At 55.1% G+C, this 17,591-nt stretch overlaps 1 protein-coding gene across 1 annotated transcript in view; it reads left to right on the top strand.

Moving 5' to 3' along the window:
- LOC109893153 (thyroid hormone receptor alpha) overlaps window positions 1-17,591 on the top strand; it is a 112,667-nt gene that overhangs the window by 88,910 nt on the left and 6,166 nt on the right. The window contains exons 4-9 of the mRNA XM_020486223.2: window positions 1,965-2,026; window positions 4,432-4,553; window positions 5,387-5,534; window positions 5,687-5,892; window positions 16,474-16,620; window positions 17,124-17,382. Of these exons, the coding sequence (XP_020341812.1) occupies window positions 1,965-2,026; window positions 4,432-4,553; window positions 5,387-5,534; window positions 5,687-5,892; window positions 16,474-16,620; window positions 17,124-17,382 (944 nt within the window). The remainder of the gene's footprint in view (window positions 1-1,964; window positions 2,027-4,431; window positions 4,554-5,386; window positions 5,535-5,686; window positions 5,893-16,473; window positions 16,621-17,123; window positions 17,383-17,591) is intronic.

Genomic DNA, 17,591 nt, shown 5'->3' with positions numbered 1-17,591 from the left:
ATGAGGTGATAGTTATTACTAATTGGCTGTCATCGGGGGGGGGGGGGGGTCGTCGTCAACAGATGAAAGCATGAGCGAGCGAGAGAGGGAGGAGGGGGGGGGGGGGGAAGCATCGAGCGAGAGATGGAAAGAGGGAGAGGGGTTGGGAAGTGGAAGCAAAGTAACATACTCCCTGCCAGAAAAGGAGGGAGTGAGAGAGAGAGAGTACTGAGGGCTGAAGCACCCAGCGAACATCACAGCATCCCAGATACTGTACCGAGAGGATCGCTCTGGAAAGATATACTATACAGATCTCTCAGGGGGATATACAGACGACAGCCATGCATATTCTGCAGCCCTATTGCATCAACAGGTGTGTCTCTGTGTGTGTCTCTGTGTGTGTCTCTGTGTGTGTCTCTGTGTGTGTCTCTGTGTGTGTCTCTGTGTGTGTCTCTGTGTGTGTCTCTGTGTGTCTGAGCTTATGACAGTAAAAGCCAAGTTGACCACAGTGCATTTGAAATGTAGTTGAACGTTCTTGCTTTAAGCGCACCTTTACTGTGAAAGAAATGGAAAACAATCTAGCTTGCATTGATTACATTTGAAAAGGAGGAGAGACCATTTTGGGATTAACATATCTCTGATGGAGAAGGGGAGCGGGAACTGGGAGAGGGAGAGAGATTGAATGTAGAAAAGGGGTAGAGAGGGGACAAGTAGAGGTGTATAGAGGAGAGAGGACGTAGAATCTCTTATCACTGAACTCACATTGAAGGCAATGTGCTAAGCCAATCATAATGACTCACTTCAACTGTAACTTGATGTTATATAACGATAGACCAGTCATTTAGATGAAGCACAATTTAAGAGGATGCATGACGGAAGTTGATCTGTAAAACTGTCATACATGGAGGAATTAGTCTCTTGTGACGCCTGTACGTGTGTGTGTGTACGTGCGTGTGTGCACGAGTGTGGTTAAATGAATGCCCTGGCGCTGTACCCTCCACAAGAACACTTGAGGCTGGGCAAATGAGGCAAAAACAAATGATGGTGTTAGGGAGTGACCGTATCACATTGACCATGTCAGAGAGGATATGCATAGAGAAAGACGCAGGGACTTCGTCCAGCACAGTGAAAGAGCTCTCTGATTCCAAGAAAACATGTCTTTATGAAAGCAGCCTGATTCTGCGATTAGCTTCTCTTGTGAAAGGAAGCGTGAGTACAGTGGTCAGCCTGCTTGACCAGGCTAAAGACAACCGCTCCTCCTAAGGGGAGCAGCAGCACACGTCAATGACTTTGATGTTAAAATAAAACCGAAATACCCAAATAGATGTGTTGTAACATTGGGTATCAACTGATGGTAATGTGTGTAGCGTGTGCTAGGAAAAACCTCAGTTTTCTAAGTGGAAGTGACCTTTGGTGAGTTTTGTGCTCCAGTTGCACACCTTTCTCTTTCTAGCTCTCCCCTCTGTTTCTATGGTCTCTCTCTAACACTCTCGCTCTCCCTCAGTACCTCTCCCTCAGTACCTCTCCCTCAGTACCTCTCCCTCATGTCTTTTCAGGCAGTAGTCCAGATGTTGTATGCCTGGTGTATGTTTTGTGAGGTCACTAAAATGGTCATGTCATGTGGATTACATATAGGAACCAGGTTACTGTGAGCCTAGTAACTGAATAACATTAGGCAATTTTCAGAATAATATGTTGTTCTGGGGATGGGAGGTAGTTTGTCCTGTCAATGAAATGGTAATCGGCTTGTGAAGAGATTTGTATGGCTGCCCTGCTTTGTAGTAGTCTTGTTTTGGTGGTGGGATTTTTAGTTACAGGGCAGATTGGTTGGTGGAATGTTATTTAAAGGTGCTGGTTGTGTGTTCGAATGGAAAAAGTTACATTCTCCATTTATCCTCTTTCTCTGTCTCTCTCTTTATCTATCCTCCTCTCTCTCCCTACCCTTCTGTCTGTTTCTGTCTTTCTCTCTCCCTCCCTCTCTCCAGGTGGCCTGATGGCCCAAAAAGGAAGAGAAAGAACAGCACATGTTCGGTGAAGAGCATGTCTGGTAAGTTTGTGTACAAGCCATTGGCCACCATTCCTCAGTTAAGGACAAGTCGATGCTCATTTACAAATGGTTGTATCATGTAGCTGTTCTAAGCACTTACACTCTAGCCACTCAGCCACATACTTTGGATACCCTTCTATAAAGCATTTTCTTTTTTATGAGGGCGGGACAGCATTCCTAGGTGGTCAGATGGTTAGTATTTATTTTCTCTACTTACTCCACATACTGTAATACACCATATGGTTTATCTGCCAAATTGCTTTCAGTGTTTTAGACAAAGACGCGGGCACGCGTTTCAGGAGATGAATTGGAGAACCATTTTAATTTAACTAGGTCGTTTGCAAAGAGGGGACTCCAAGTTAGAATTGTCAGGAATAAATATGTTTCAGCTGTGTAGTCTTGGCACCGCCATGCGGTAAATGTGGTTCTCTGCTCTGAAGACTTGAGGTGGTGAGTGACTTTAGGATTTCCCCTGGAGTGATATTAGGTCAGAGTGGTGTGTGTATGTGTGTGTGTATACTGTACAGTTGAAGTCAGAAATTTACATACACTTAGGTTGGAGTGATTTAAAATGAGTTTTTCAGCCACTCAACACATTTCTTGTGTTGAGTGGCAAGTCGGCAAGTCGGTTAGGACATCTACTTTGGGCATGACACAAGGACTTTTTCCAACAATTGTTTACATACACTAAGTTGACTGTGCCTTTTAAACAGCCTGGGGGGGAAAAAAATGGATGTCATGGCTTTAGAAGCTTCTGATAGGCTAATATACATAATTTGAGTCAATTGGAGGTATACCTGTGGATGTATTTCAAGGCCTACCTTCAATCTCAGTGCCTCTTTGCTTGACATCATCATGGGACAGTCAAAAGAAATCAGCCAAGACCTCAGAAAAACTAATGGTAGACCTTCAAGTCTGGTTCAACCTTGGGAACAATTTCCAAACACCTGAAGGTACCACGTTCATCTGTACAAACAATAGTACGCAAGTATAAACACCATGGGACCACGTAGCCTTTATACTGCTCAGGAAGGAGACGCGTTCTGTCTCCTAGAGATGAACGTACTTTGGTGCGAAAAGTGCAAATCAATCCCAGAACAACAGCAAAAGGACCTTGTGAAGATGCTGGAGGAAACGGGTACAAAAGTATCTATATCCACAGTAAAACAAGTCGTATATCGACAACCTGAAAGGCCTCTCAGCAAGGAAGAAGCCACTGCTCCAAAACCACCATAAAAAAGCTAGACTATGGTTTGCAACTGCACATGGGGACAAAGATAGTACTTTTTTGAGAAATGTACTCTGGTCTGATGAAACAAAAATATAACTGTTTGGCCAGAATGACCATTGTTTTTTGGCTTGCAAGCCCCCCCCCCCTTTTCCCCCCAAACATAACAATGTCCCAACCGTGAAGCACGGGGGTGGCAGCATCATGTTGTGCGGGTGATTTGCTGCAGGAGAGACTGGTGCACTTCACAAAATAGATGGCAGCAGGAAAATGATGTGGATATGTTGAAGCAACATCTCAATACATCAATCGGGAAGTTAAAGCTTGGTCGCAAATGGGTCTTCCAAATGGACAATGACCCCAAGCATACTTCCAAAGTTGTGGCAAAATGGCTTAAGGACAAAAAGTCAAGGTATGGGAGTAGATATCACAAAGCCCTGACCTCAATCCTATAGAAAATTTGTGGGCAAAACTGAAAAAGCGTGTGCAATCAAGGAGGCCTACGAACCTGAAACAGTTATACCAGCTTTGTCAGGAGGAATTGGCCAGAATTCACCCAACTTATTGTGGGAAGCTTGTGGAAGGCTACCCAAAACAATTGACCCAAGTTAAACAATTTAAATGCAATGCTACCAAATACTGAGTGTATGTAAACTTCTGCCCCACTGGGAATGTGATGAAAGAAATTAAAGCTGAAATAAATAATTCTCTACTATTATTCTGACATTTCACATTCTTAAAATAGTGGTGATCCTAACTGACCTAAGACAGGGAATTTTTTACTAGGATTAAATGTCAGGAATTGTGAAACTGAGTTTAAATGTATTTGGCGAAGGTGTATGTAAATTTCTGACTTCAACTGTGTGTGTGCCCACACAGGAAACACACAGACCTAATCAAACACACACACACACACACACACACTACATGTGCTTTTGTTGCTCCTGTGTTAACACTTCTCTTCCTTCTTCACTTCTTCCGCACTCTCTCCTTCTCTACTCCCTCCTCCTCTTCTTCCTCCTTCTCTTCCTCCTCGTGTACTCCCTCTTCCTCCCTCTTCATTTCTCTTCCACTGTCTTTCCTCCTCCTTTGCTTCCCCTCCTCCTCCTGTACTCTTCCTCTTTCCTCCTCTTCCTTCCTCCTCCTCTCCTTTTCCTCCTCTCCATCTCTCCTTCAGCACTGAGCCTCTCTGTCCAAGGATACATCCCCAGCTACTTGGAGAAGGATGAACCGTGTGTGGTATGTGGAGACAAGGCCACCGGCTACCATTACCGCTGCATCACCTGCGAGGGCTGCAAGGTGAGAGACATGGCCCATGACTGGCCTGTGGGACTTCAAGGACTGGTTTGGTCAAATGTTATATGACCTAGGCATTCCACAGTAACTACTAGGGAATAACCTGATTTTCCTTCGTATATGCATTAAATAAGTTAGTGTTATTTCTGATTGAACTATTGAGAATTAGTGCAAAATTATTGACATATTATACTAGTGACATTTAAAAAATGTATACAATTGGACCATGCCCCAGGACTACCTGACATGATGACTCCTTGCTGTCCCCAGTCCATCTGACCGTGCTGTTGCTCCAGTTTCAACTGTTCTGCCTTATTATTATACGACCATGCTGGTCATTTATGAACATTTGAACATCTTGGCCATGTTCTGTTATAATCTCCACCCGGCACAGCCAGAAGAGGACTGGCCACCCCACATAGCCTGGTTCCTCTCTAGGTTTCTTCCTGGGTTTTGGCCTTTCTAGGGAGTTTTTCCTAGCCTGCACCTGCATTGCTTGCTGTTTGGGGTTTTAGGCTGGGTTTCTGTACAGCACTTTGAGATATCAGCTGATGTACGAAGGGCTATATAAATGAATTTGATTTGATTTGTGTCCAAATAGCACATATTGTCACCCTTGCACTTTTCTTAAAGAAAAAAGTTCCCTAATTCTTCTAAAATAAATTGAAATTGAAAAAAAAACTTGGGTCTCCACACATTGGATTTTCAACATTGCAGAACCAATTGTATTTTTGTAAACTTAGTCTCTAAGCTAAAAAACTACCAACATGGTTGATACGTCATTAAGTTGATAACGTACTTTGACATAACTAAGTTGATGCTACCAATGTCCACAGGGTTTCTTCAGGCGCACCATCCAGAAGAACCTTCACCCGGCTTACTCCTGTAAGTACGATGGCTGCTGTATCATCGACAAGATCACAAGGAACCAGTGCCAACTGTGTCGCTTCAGGAAGTGCATCGCAGTTGGCATGGCCATGGACTGTGAGTGACACACACACACACTCCATGAGTGTGTAACCATGAGTGTCAATCATATATATATCACACCTACCTTCTCACTGCTTTACACTCCCTTTACCTCTACATTTAGTACTGAAATACAGTAGGTTCACAAAACAACTCTGTGTCCTTAGTGGTGCTGGATGACTCTAAGCGGGTTGCCAAGCGGCGTCTGATTGAGGAGAACCGGGAGAAGAGGAAGAAAGACGAGATTGTGAAGACACTGCAGACCCGTCCGGAGCCCGACAGCCCGGAGTGGGAGCTGATTCGCCATGTGACAGAGGCCCACCGCCACACCAACGCTCAGGGCTCCCACTGGAAACAGAAACGCAAGTTCCTGGTGAGATGCTAGGCTAATCTAAAGTTGGCTAGGCTAGGGCTAAGTGAGACTAAGTTGTTGCCAGGCAACCAGGCAAATGAGACGCAGTATGAAGAGTTCTATTGTTGAAAGTAAAGTTGATGTGGATCTGCTCAGAATGGATTGATCCAGTCTATGTCTGAGGTGTTGATAACCACAGCCTCGAAAACAGGCATAACCGAAGGAGTACTGGTACAATCTGTCTCTCTTACTCACTCACTCAGTACATCACCTTACTCACTCACTCTGTACATCACCACACTCAACTCACTCGATCACCACACTCACTCACTCACTCGGTACATCACCACACTCACTCACTCACTCGGTACATCACCACACTCACTCACTCACTCGGTACATCACCACACTCACTCACTCACTCGGTACATCACCACACTCACTCACTCACTCGGTACATCACCACACACTCACTCGGTCGGTCGGTCGGTGCATCACCTCGGTCGGTCGGTCGGTCGGTCGGTGCATCACCTCGGTCGGTCGGTCGGTCGGTGCATCACCTCGGTCGGTCGGTCGGTCGGTGCATCACCTCGCTCGGTCGGTCGGTGCATCACCTCGCTCGGTCGGTCGGTGCATCACCTCGCTCGGTCGGTCGGTGCATCACCTCGCTCGGTCGGTCGGTGCATCACCTCGCTCGGTCGGTGCATCACCTCGCTCGGTCGGTGCATCACCTCGCTCGGTCGCTCGGTCGGTGCATCACCTCGCTCGGTCGGTGCATCACCTCGCTCGGCCGGTCGCTCGGTCGGTGCATCACCTCGCTCGGTCGGTCGGTGGTCGGTGCATCACCTCACTCGGTGGTCGGTGCATCACCTCACTCGGTCGGTCGGTGCATCACCTCACTCGGTCGGTCGGTGCATCACCTCGGTCGGTCGGTCGGCCAGTCGGTGCATCACCTCGGTCGGTCGGTCGGCCGGTCGGTGCATCACCTCGGTCGGTCGGTGCATCACCTCGGTCGGTCGGTCGGTCGGTGCATCACCTCGGTCGGTCGGTCGGTGCATCACGTCGGTCGGTGCGTCGGTCGGTCGGTCGGTCGGTGCATCACCTCGGTCGGTCAGTCGGTCGGTGCATCACCTCGCTCGGGTCGGTCGGTCGGTGCATCACCTCGCTCGGGTCGGTCGGTCGGTCGGTGCATCACCTCGCTCGGTCGGTCGGTGCATCACCTCGCTCGGTCGGTCGGTCGGTGCATCACCTCGCTCGCTCGGTCGGTCGGTCGGTGCATCACCTCGGTCGGTCGGTCGGTCGGTCGGTCGGTGCATTCACCTCGCTCGCTCGGTCGGTCGGTCGGTGCATCACCTCGCTCGGTCGGTCGGTCGGTCGGTCGGTCGGTCGGTGCATCAGCTCGGTCGGTCGGTCGGTCGGTGCATCAGCTCGGTCGGTGCATCAGCTCGGTCGTTCGGTCGGTGCATCACCTCGGTCGGTCGGTGCATCACCTCGGTCGGTCGGTGCATCACCTCGGTCGGTCGGTGCATCACCTCGGTCGGTCGGTGCATCACCTCGGTCGGTCGGTGCATCACCTCGGTCGGTCGGTGCATCACCTCGCTCGGTCGGTCGGTCGGTGCATCAGCTCGGTCGGTCGGTCGGTGCATCACCTCGGTCGGTCGGTCGGTGCATCACCTCGCTCGGTCGGTCGGTCGGTCGGTGCATCACCTCGCTCGGTCGGACGGTCGGTCGGTGCATCACCTCGCTCGGTCGGTCGGTGCATCACCTCGCTCGGTCGGTCGGTCGGTGCATCACCTCGCTCGGTCGGTCGGTCGGTGCATCACCTCGCTCGGTCGGTGCATCACCTCGCTCGGTCGGTCGGTCGGTGCATCACCTCGCTCGGTCGGTGCATCACCTCGCTCGGCCGGTCGCTCGGTCGGTGCATCACCTCGCTCGGTCGGTCGGCCGGTCGGTGCATCACCTCGGTCGGTCGGTGCATCACCTCGGTCGGTCGGTCGGTCGGTGCATCACCTCGGTCGGTCGGTCGGTGCATCACGTCGGTCGGTGCGTCGGTCGGTCGGTCGGTCGGTTGCATCACCTCGGTCGGGTCAGTCGGTCGGTGCATCACCTCGCTCGGGTCGGTCGGTCGGTGCATCACCTCGCTCGGGTCGGTCGGTCGGTCGGTGCATCACCTCGCTCGGTCGGTCGGTGCATCACCTCGCTCGGTCGGTCGGTCGGTGCATCACCTCGCTCGGTCGGGTCGGTCGGTGCATCACCTCGCTCGGTCGGTCGGTCGGTCGGTCGGTGCATCACCTCGCTCGCTCGGTCGGTCGGTCGGTGCATCACCTCGCTCGCTCGGTCGGTCGGTCGGTCGGTCGGTCGGTGCATCACCTCGCTCGGTCGGTCGGTCGGTCGGTCGGTCGGTCGGTTGCATCAGCTCGGTCGGTCGGTCGGTCGGTTGCATCAGCTCGGTCGGTGCATCAGCTCGGTCGGTCGGTCGGTGCATCACCTCGGTCGGTCGGTGCATCACCTCGGTCGGTCGGTGCATCACCTCGGTCGGTCGGTGCATCACCTCGGTCGGTCGGTTGCATCACCTCGGTCGGTCGGTGCATCACCTCGCTCGGTCGGATCGGTCGGTGCATCAGCTCGGTCGGTCGGTCGGTTGCATCACCTCGGTCGGTTCGGTCGGTGCATCACCTCGCTCGGTCGGTCGGTCGGTCGGTGCATCACCTCGCTCGGTCGGACGGTCGGTCGGTGCATCACCTCGCTCGGTCGGTCGGTGCATCACCTCGCTCGGTCGGTCGGTGCATCACCTCGCTCGGTCGGTCGGTCGGTGCATCACCTCGCTCGGTCGGTGCATCACCTCGCTCGGTCGGGTCGGTCGGTGCATCACCTCGCTCGGTCGGTGCATCACCTCGCTCGGCCGGTCGCTCGGTCGGTGCATCACCTCGCTCGGTCGGTCGGTGGTCGTGGTGCATCACCTCACTCGGTCGGTCGGTGCATCACCTCACTCGGTCGGTCGGTGCATCACCTCGCTCGGTCGGTCGGTGCATCACCTCGCTCGGTCGGTCGGTCGGTGCATCACCTCGCTCGGTCGGTCGGTGCATCACCTCGCTCGGTCGGTCGGTCGGTGCATCACCTCGCTCGGTCGGTCGGTCGGTGCATCACCTCGCTCGCTCGGTCGGTCGGTCGGTCGGTGCATCACCTCGCTCGGGTCGGTCGGTCGGTCGGTTGCATCAGCTCGGTCGGTCGGTCGGTCGGTGCATTCAGCTCGGTCGGTTGCATCAGCTCGGTCGGTCCGGTCGGTCGGTGCATCACCTCGGTCGGTCGGTGCATCACCTCGGTCGGTCGGTTGCATCACCTCGGTCGGTCGGTGCATCACCTCGTCGGTCGGTGCATCACCTCGGTCGGTCGGTTGCATCACCTCGCTCGGTCGGTCGGTCGGTCGGTGCATCAGCTCGGTCGGTCGGTCGGTGCATCACCTCGGTCGGTCGGTCGGTGCATCACCTCGCTCGTCGGTCGGTCGGTCGGTGCATCACCTCGCTCGGTCGGTCGGTCGGTCGGTGCATCACCTCGCTCGGTCGGACGGTCGGTCGGTTGCATCACCTCGCTCGGTCGGTCGGTGCATCACCTCGCTCGGTCGGTCGGTGCATCACCTCGCTCGGTCGGTCGGTCGGTTGCATCACCTCGCTCGGTCGGTGCATCACCTCGCTCGGTCGGTGCATCACCTCGCTCGGTCGCTCGGTCGGTGCATCACCTCGCTCGGTCGGTCGGTCGGTGCATCACCTCGCTCGGTCGGTGCATCACCTCGCTCGGCCGGTCGCTCGGTCGGTGCATCACCTCGCTCGGTCCGTCGGTGGTCGGTGCATCACCTCACTCGGTCGGTCGGTGCATCACCTCACTCGGTCGGTCGGTGCATCACCTCGCTCGGTCGGTCGGTGCATCACCTCGCTCGGTCGGTCGGTGCATCACCTCGCTCGGCGGTCGGTGCATCACCTCGCTCGGTCAGTCGGTCGGTCGGTGCATCACCTCGCTCGGTCGGTCGGCTCGGTCGGTGCATCACCTCGCTCGGTCGGTCGGTGCATCACCTCGGTCGGTCGGTCGGTCGGTCGGTGCATCACCTCGCTCGGTCGTCGGTGCATCACCTCGCTCGGTCGGTCGGTCGGTGCATCACTCGCTCGGTCGGTCGGTCGGTCGGTCGGTGCATCACCTCGCTCGGGCGGGCGGTCGGTCGGTGCATCACCTCGCTCGGTCGGTCGGTCGGTCGGTGCATCAGCTCGGTCGGTCGGTGCATCACCTCGGTCGGTCGGTCGGTCGGTGCATCAGCTCGGTCGGTCGGTCGGTGCATCACCTCGGTCGGTCGGTCGGTGCATCACCTCGGTCGGTCGGTCGGTGCATCACCTCGGTCGGGTGTCGGACCGGTCGGTGCATCACCTCGCTCGGGTCGGTCGGTCGGTCGGTCGGTGCATCACCTCACTCGGGTCGGTCGGTGCATCACCTCGCTCGGGTCGGGTCGGTCGGTCGGTGCATCACCTCGCTCGGTCGGTCGGTCGGTGCATCACCTCGCTCGGACGGTCGGTCGGTGCATCACCTCGCTCGGTCGGTCAGTGCATCACCTCGCTCGGTCGGTCGGTGCATCACCTCGCTCGGTCGGTCGGTGCATCACCTCGCTCGGTCGTTCGGTCGGTCGGTGGATCACCTCGGTCGGTCGGTCGGTGGATCACCTCGGTCGGTCGGTCGGTGGATCACCTCGGTCGGTCGGTCGGTGGATCACCTCGGTCGTCGGTCGGTGGATCACCTCGGTCGGTCGGTCGGTGCATCACCTCGCGTCGGTCGGTCGGTGCATCACCTCGGTCGGTCGGTCGGTCGGTGCATCACCTCGGTCGGTCGGTCGGTGCATCACCTCGCTCGGTCGGTCGGTGCATCACCTCGCTCGCTCGGTCGGTCGGTGCATCACCTCGCTCGGTCGGTCGGTCGGTGCATCACCTCGCTCGGTCGGTCGGTCGGTGCATCACCTCGGTCGGTCGGTGCATCACCTCGGTCGGTCGGTCGGTCGGTGCATCACCTCGCTCGGTCGTTCGGTCGGTCGGTGGATCACCTCGGTCGGTCGGTGGATCACCTCGGTCGGTCGGTCGGTGGATCACCTCGGTCGGTCGGTCGGTCGGTGCATCACCTCGGTCGGCTCGGTCGGTCGGTGCATCACCTCGGTCGGTCGGTCGGTCGGTGCATCACCTCGGTCGGTCGCTCGGTCGGTGCATCACCTCGCTCGGTCGGTGCATCACCTCGCTCGGTCGGTGCATCACCTCGCTCGGTCGGTCGGTGCATCACCTCGCTCGGTCGGTCGGTGCATCACCTCGCTCGGTCGGTCGGTGCATCACCTCGGTCGGTCGGTCGGTCGGTGCATCACCTCGCTCGGTCGGTCGGTCGGTGCATCACCTAGCTCGGTCGGTCGGTCGGTCGGTGCATCACCCGCTCGGTCGGTCGGTGCATCACCTCGCTCGGTCGGTCGGTCGGTGCATCACCTCGCTCGGTCGGTCGGTGCATCACCTCCGCTCGGTCGGTCGGTCGGTGCATCACCTCTTTCGGTCGGTCGGTCGGTCGGTGCATCACCTCGGTCGGTCGGTCGGTCGGGCATCACCTCGCTCGGGTCGGTGCATCACCTCGCTCGGTCGGTGCATCACCTCGCTCGGTCGGTCGGTCGGTGCATCACCTCGCTCGGTCGGTCGCTCGGTCGGTGCATCACCTCGCTCGGTCGGTGCATCACCTCGCTCGGTCGCTCGGTCGGTGCATCACCTCGCTCGGTCGGTCGGTGCATCACCTCGCTCGGTCGGTCGGTGCATCACCTCGGTCGGTCGGTCGGTCGGTGCATCACCTCGGTCGGGGTCGGGCATCACCTCGGTCGGTGCATCACCTCGGTCGGTCGGTGCATCACCTCGGTCGGTCGGTCGGTGCATCACCTCGGTCGGTCGGTGGATCACCTCGGTCGGTCGGTGGATCACCTCGGTCGGTCGGTGGATCACCTCAGGTCGGCGGTCGGTGCAATCACCTCGGTTCGGTCGGTCGGTGCATCACCTCGGTCGGTCGGTCGGTTGCATCACCTCGGTCGTCGTCGGTCGTGCATCACCTCGGTCGGTCGGTCGGTGCATCACCTCGCTTCGGTCGGTCGGTGCATCACCTCGCTCGGATCGGTCGGTGTATCACCTCGCTCGGTCGGTCGGTCGGTGCATCACCTCGGTCGGTCGGTGCATCACCTCGGCCGGTCGGTCGGTGCATCACCTCGGTCGGTCGGTGCATCACTCGGTCGGATCGGTCGGTGCATCACCTCGGTCGGTCGGTCGGTGCATCCACCTCGCTCGTTCGGTCGGTCGGTGGATCACCTCGGTCGGTCGGTCGGTCGGTGCATCACCTCGGTCGGTCGGTCGGTCGGTGCATCACCTCGGTCGGTCGGTCGGTGCATCACCTCGGTCGGTCGGTCGGTGCATCACCTCGGTCGGTCGCTCGGTCGTGCATCACCTCGCTCGGTCGGTGCATCACCTCGCTCGGTCGGTGCATCACCTCGCTCGGTCGGTGCATCACCTCGCTCGGCGGGTCGGTGCATCACCTCGCTCGGTCGGTCGGTGCATCACCTCGCTCGGTCGGTCGGTGCATCACCTCGGTCGGTCGATCGGTGCATCACCTCGGTCGGTCGGTCGGTGCATCACCTCGGTCGGTCGGTCGGTGCATCACCTCGGTCGGTCGCTCGGTCGGTGCATCACCTCGCTCGGTCGGTGCATCACCTCGCTCGGTCGGTGCATCACCTCGCTCGGTCGGTCGGGTCGGTGCATCACCTCGGTCGGTCGTCGGTCGGTGCATCACCTCGGTCGGTCGGTCGGTGCATCACCTCTTTCGGTCGGTCGCTCGGGTCGGTGCATCACCTCGCTCGGTCGGTGCATCACCTCGCTCGGTCGGTCGGTCGGTGCATCACCTCGCTCGGTCGGTCGCTCGGTCGGTGCATCACCTCGCTCGGTCGGTCGGTGCATCACCTCGCTCGGTCGCTCGGTCGGTGCATCACCTCGCTCGGTCGGTCGGTGCATCACCTCGCTCGGTCGGTCGGTGCATCACCTCGCTCGGTCGGTCGGTGCATCACCTCGCTCGGTCGGTCGGTGCATCACCTCGCTCGGTCGGTCGGTGCATCACCTCGCTCGGTCGGTCGGTGCATCACCTCGCTCGGTCGGTCGGTCGGTCGGTGCATCACCTCGCTCGGTCGGTCGGTCGGTCGGTCGGTGCATCACCTCGCTCGGCCGGTCGGTGCATCACCTCGCTCGGTCGGTCGGTGCATCACCTCGCTCGGTCGGTCGGTGCATCACCTCGCTCGGTCGGTCGGTGCATCACCTCGCTCGGTCGGTGCATCACCTCGCTCGGTCGGTCGGTCGGTGCATCACCTCGGTCGGTCGGGCATCACCTCGGTCGGTCGGTGCATCACCTCGGTCGTCGGTGCATCACCTCGGTCGTCGGTCGGTCGGTCGGTCGGTCGGTGCATCACCTCGGTCGGTCGGTTCGGTCGGTGAATCACCTCGCTCGGTCGGTCGGTCGTGCATCACCTCGCTCGGTCGGGTCGGTCGGTGCATCACCTCGCTCGGTCGGTCGGTCGGTGCATTCACCTCGGTCGGTCGGTCGGTTGCATCACCTCGGTCGGTCGGTCGGTGCATCACCTCGCTCGGTCGTCGGTCGGTCGGTGCATCACCTCGCTCGGTCGTCGTCGGTGCTCACCTGGTCGGGTCGGTCGGTGGCATCACCTCTTTCGGTCGGTCGGTCGGTCGGTGCATCACCTCTTTCGGTCGGCGGTCGGTCGGTCGGTGCATCACCTCTTCGGTCGGTCGGTCGGTCGGTCGGTGCATCACCTCTTTCGGTCGGTCGGTCGGTCGGTCGGTGCATCACCTCTTTCGGTCGGTCGGTCGGTCGGTCGGTGCATCACCTCTTTCGGTCGGTCGGCTCGGTCGGTCGGTGCATCAACCTCTTTCGGTCGGTCGTCGGTCGGTCGGTGCATCACCTCTTTCGGTCGGTCGGTCGGTCGGTCGGTCGGTGCATCACCTCTTTCGGTCGGTCGGTCGGTCGGTCGGTGCATCACCTCTTTCGGTCGGTCGGTCGGTCGGTCGGTGCATCACCTCTTTTCGGGTCGGTCGGTCGGTCGGTGCATTCACCTCTTTCGGTCGGCTCGGTCGGTCGGTCGGTGATCACCTCTTTCGGTCGGTCGGTCAGTCGGTCGGTGCATCACCTCTTCGGTCGGTCGGTCGGTCGGTCGGTGCATCACCTCTTTGGCGGTCGGTCGGTCGGTGCATCACCTCGGTCGGTCGGTCGGTCGGTCGGTGCATCACCTCGGGCGGTCGGTCGGTGCATCACTCGGGCGGTCGGTCGGTCGGTGCATCACCTCTTTCGGTCGGTCGGTCGGTCGGTCGGTTGCATCACCTCTTTCGGTCGGTCGGCGGTCGGTCGGTGCATCACCTCTTTCGGTCGGTCGGTCGGTCGGTCGGTCGGTGCATCACCTCGGTCGGTCGGTCGGTCGGTCGGTGCATCACCTCGGGCGGTCGGTGCATCACCTCGGGCGGTCGGCCGGTCGGTGCATCACCTCGGGCGGTCGGTGCATCTCTGTGCATCACCACACTCACTCACTCACTCACTCACTCACTCACTCTGTGCATCACCACACTCACTCACTCACTCACTCTGTGCATCACCTCACTCACTCACTCACTCGGTGCATCACCACACTCACTCACTCACTCGGTACATGACCTCAACCCCTAAGTACATCACCTTAACCACACGGGGACACACACACACACAGACAAAACAGTCTGCACTTGAATACATACAGTACCTGTCAAAAGTTTAGACACCTTCTCATTCCAGGGTTTTTCTTTATTTTTACTATTTTCTACATTGTAGAATAATAGTGAAGACATCAAACTATGAAATAACACATGGAATCATGCAGTGTTAAACAAATCAAAATAGATTTGAGATTCTTCAAAGTAGCCGCCTTTTGCCTTGGTGACAGTTTTGCACACTCTTGGCTTTTATTGAGGCAGTCAGTTGTTGTGACAAGGTAGGGGTGGTATACAGAAGATAGCCCTTTTTCGGTAAAAGACCATGTCCATATTATGGCAAGAACCGCTCAAATAAGCAAATAGAAACAACCGTCCATCATTACTTTAAGACATGAAGGTCAGTCAATGCGGGAAATTTCTAGAACTTTGAACGTTTCTTTAAGTGCAGTCACAAAAACCATCAGGCACTATGATGAAACTAGCTCTCATGAGGACCGCCACAGGAAAGGAAGACCCAGAGTTACCTCTGCTACAGAGGATAAGTTCATTAGAGTTACTAGCCTCTGAAATTACAGCCCAAATAAATGCTTCAGAGTTCAAGTACCAGACACATCTCAACATCAACTGTTCAGAGGAGAATGCGTGAATCAGGCCTTCATGGTCAAATTTCTGCGAAGAAATCACTACTAAAGGAAACCAATAGGAAGATGAGACTGGCTTGGGCCAAGAAACACGAGCAATGGATATTTGACAGCAATGGATATCTGTCATTTGGTCTGGAGTCCAAATCTGAAGCATGGAGATGGTGTGGGAGTGCTTTGCTGTTGACACTGATTTATTTAGAATTCAAGGCACACTTAACCAGCATGGCTACCACATCATTCTGCAGTGATACGCCATCCCATCTGGTTTGGGCCTTAGAGGGACTATCATTTGTTTTTCAACAGGACAATGACCCAACTTACCTCCAGGCTGTGTAAGGGCTAATTGAGCAAGAGAGTGATGGAGTGCTGGATCAGATCTGGCCTCCACAATCAACCAACCTCCACAATCAACCGACCTCAACCCAATTGAGATGGTTTGGAATGAGTTGGAACGCAGAGTGAAAAGCAGCCAACAAGTGCTCAGCATATGTGGGAACTCCTTCAAGACTGTTGGAAAAGCATTCCAGCAAAGCTGTCATCAAGGCAAAGGGTGGCTACTTTGAAAAATGTAAAAATCTAAATATATTTTGATTTGTTAAACACTTTTTTTGGTTACAACATGATTCCATGTGTTATTTCATAGTTTTGATGACTTCACAATTATTCTACAATGTAGAAAATAGTACAAATAATGAAAACCCCTGAATGAGTAGGTGTTCAAACTTTTGACTGTATATTTGAAAATACAGGTAGTGGAATATTGGAAGGTATTTGGAAATACACTTGGAAAGTATTGACATGTATTTGAAAGTACTCGTATACATTTATTTTCTAGTACAAATAATGAAATACTCCATGCATTTGAACCCAGGTCTGTTTGGTCCTAGGTTTTTTTGAAAAAAATGTATTTGGAAACAAGTATTTAAAAATTCTTTAATGATTTCCTATAGTTTCATACTTCAAATAGAAGTAGTTTATTTCTGCCACATTATTTGAAAATGCTCAAATGCACAGAAAATAAGTATATAAATACAAAATACTTAAATGCACATACATTTGAACCCAGGTCTGGTGAACAACCGAAATGAAATATCAAACCAGATGTGGATGTTGGTTGATCTGACTGTTTGCCAGGTGGGACTATTCATTAGACACCATCTTTGTTTCCCCAGCCTGAGGACATAGGTCAGTCCCCCGGGGTTCCCACCCCAGACGGAGACAAGGTAGACCTGGAGGCCTTCAGCGAGTTCACCAAGATCATCACCCCTGCCATCACACGCGTCGTCGACTTTGCCAAAAAACTGCCCATGTTCTCAGAGGTGGGTTTAAAGGACTGTGCATGTGTGTGTGTAAGTTCCTGTGTGTCTCTGTCCTGTGTCCTCATTTGTCCCTGTGAGTCTCTAATGGGGCTCATCAACACACACTTGACTGTGATTACCTCCTCTTTCTCCTCCTTCAGCAGAACTTATTGTCATGGTGTCTGTCTGTTCGTTCCTGCGTGCGTGCTTGTTATACTGTATATTCACCACTGCCTCCTGCATATGACTCAGTCTGCTATATAATGAGGACATAATGCTGCTGTTTCACACTCACTCACTTTCTCTCACACACGCGTGCGCATGCACACGGTACTCAGACTAGGATGCACAGAACTCACCTTCATCCACGGTCCCCGACAGACAGTCCCGAAAGATTGTGATTTACCAGTTATGTAATCTGTAGCTGGACTATCATTACAAATAAACATCACTGCCATGGGATGACATCATTGTGTTTATTTGGTGTACACTCTAACAGTCTCCCTCTCCTATCCTCCCTCCAGCTGCCTTGTGAGGACCAGATCATCCTATTGAAAGGCTGCTGTATGGAGATCATGTCGCTGCGTGCCGCCGTGCGCTATGACCCAGAGAGCGAGACGCTTACCCTGAGCGGCGAGATGGCGGTGAAGAGGGAGCAGCTGAAGAATGGCGGGCTGGGCGTGGTGTCGGACGCCATCTTTGATTTGGGCAAGAGTCTGGCACAGTTTAACCTGGACGACTCGGAGGTGGCCCTGCTGCAGGCTGTGCTCCTCATGAGCTCAGGTGAGGGGCCAGGAGGCTGTGGAAAGGTTATAACAACTCTATGAGCAGACATAATATCTTAATGAACAGACACAGCTGCTCTATGAACAAACAAAACAGTCAATCAATGGAAGGACATCAGGATCATAACCACTTTAAGAACAGACAACAGCTGTATGAACACACTGAAGGTCTCCCTATGTTGGTAACATTTTATGAACAAGCTTCAA

The sequence above is a fragment of the Oncorhynchus kisutch genome, linkage group LG6 (assembly GCF_002021735.2).
Source record: "Oncorhynchus kisutch isolate 150728-3 linkage group LG6, Okis_V2, whole genome shotgun sequence".
NCBI classification, from domain to species: Eukaryota; Metazoa; Chordata; class Actinopteri; order Salmoniformes; family Salmonidae; genus Oncorhynchus; species Oncorhynchus kisutch.
Note: the sequence above shows the minus strand (reverse complement) of the source record. Positions and strands in the feature narration are given on the sequence as shown.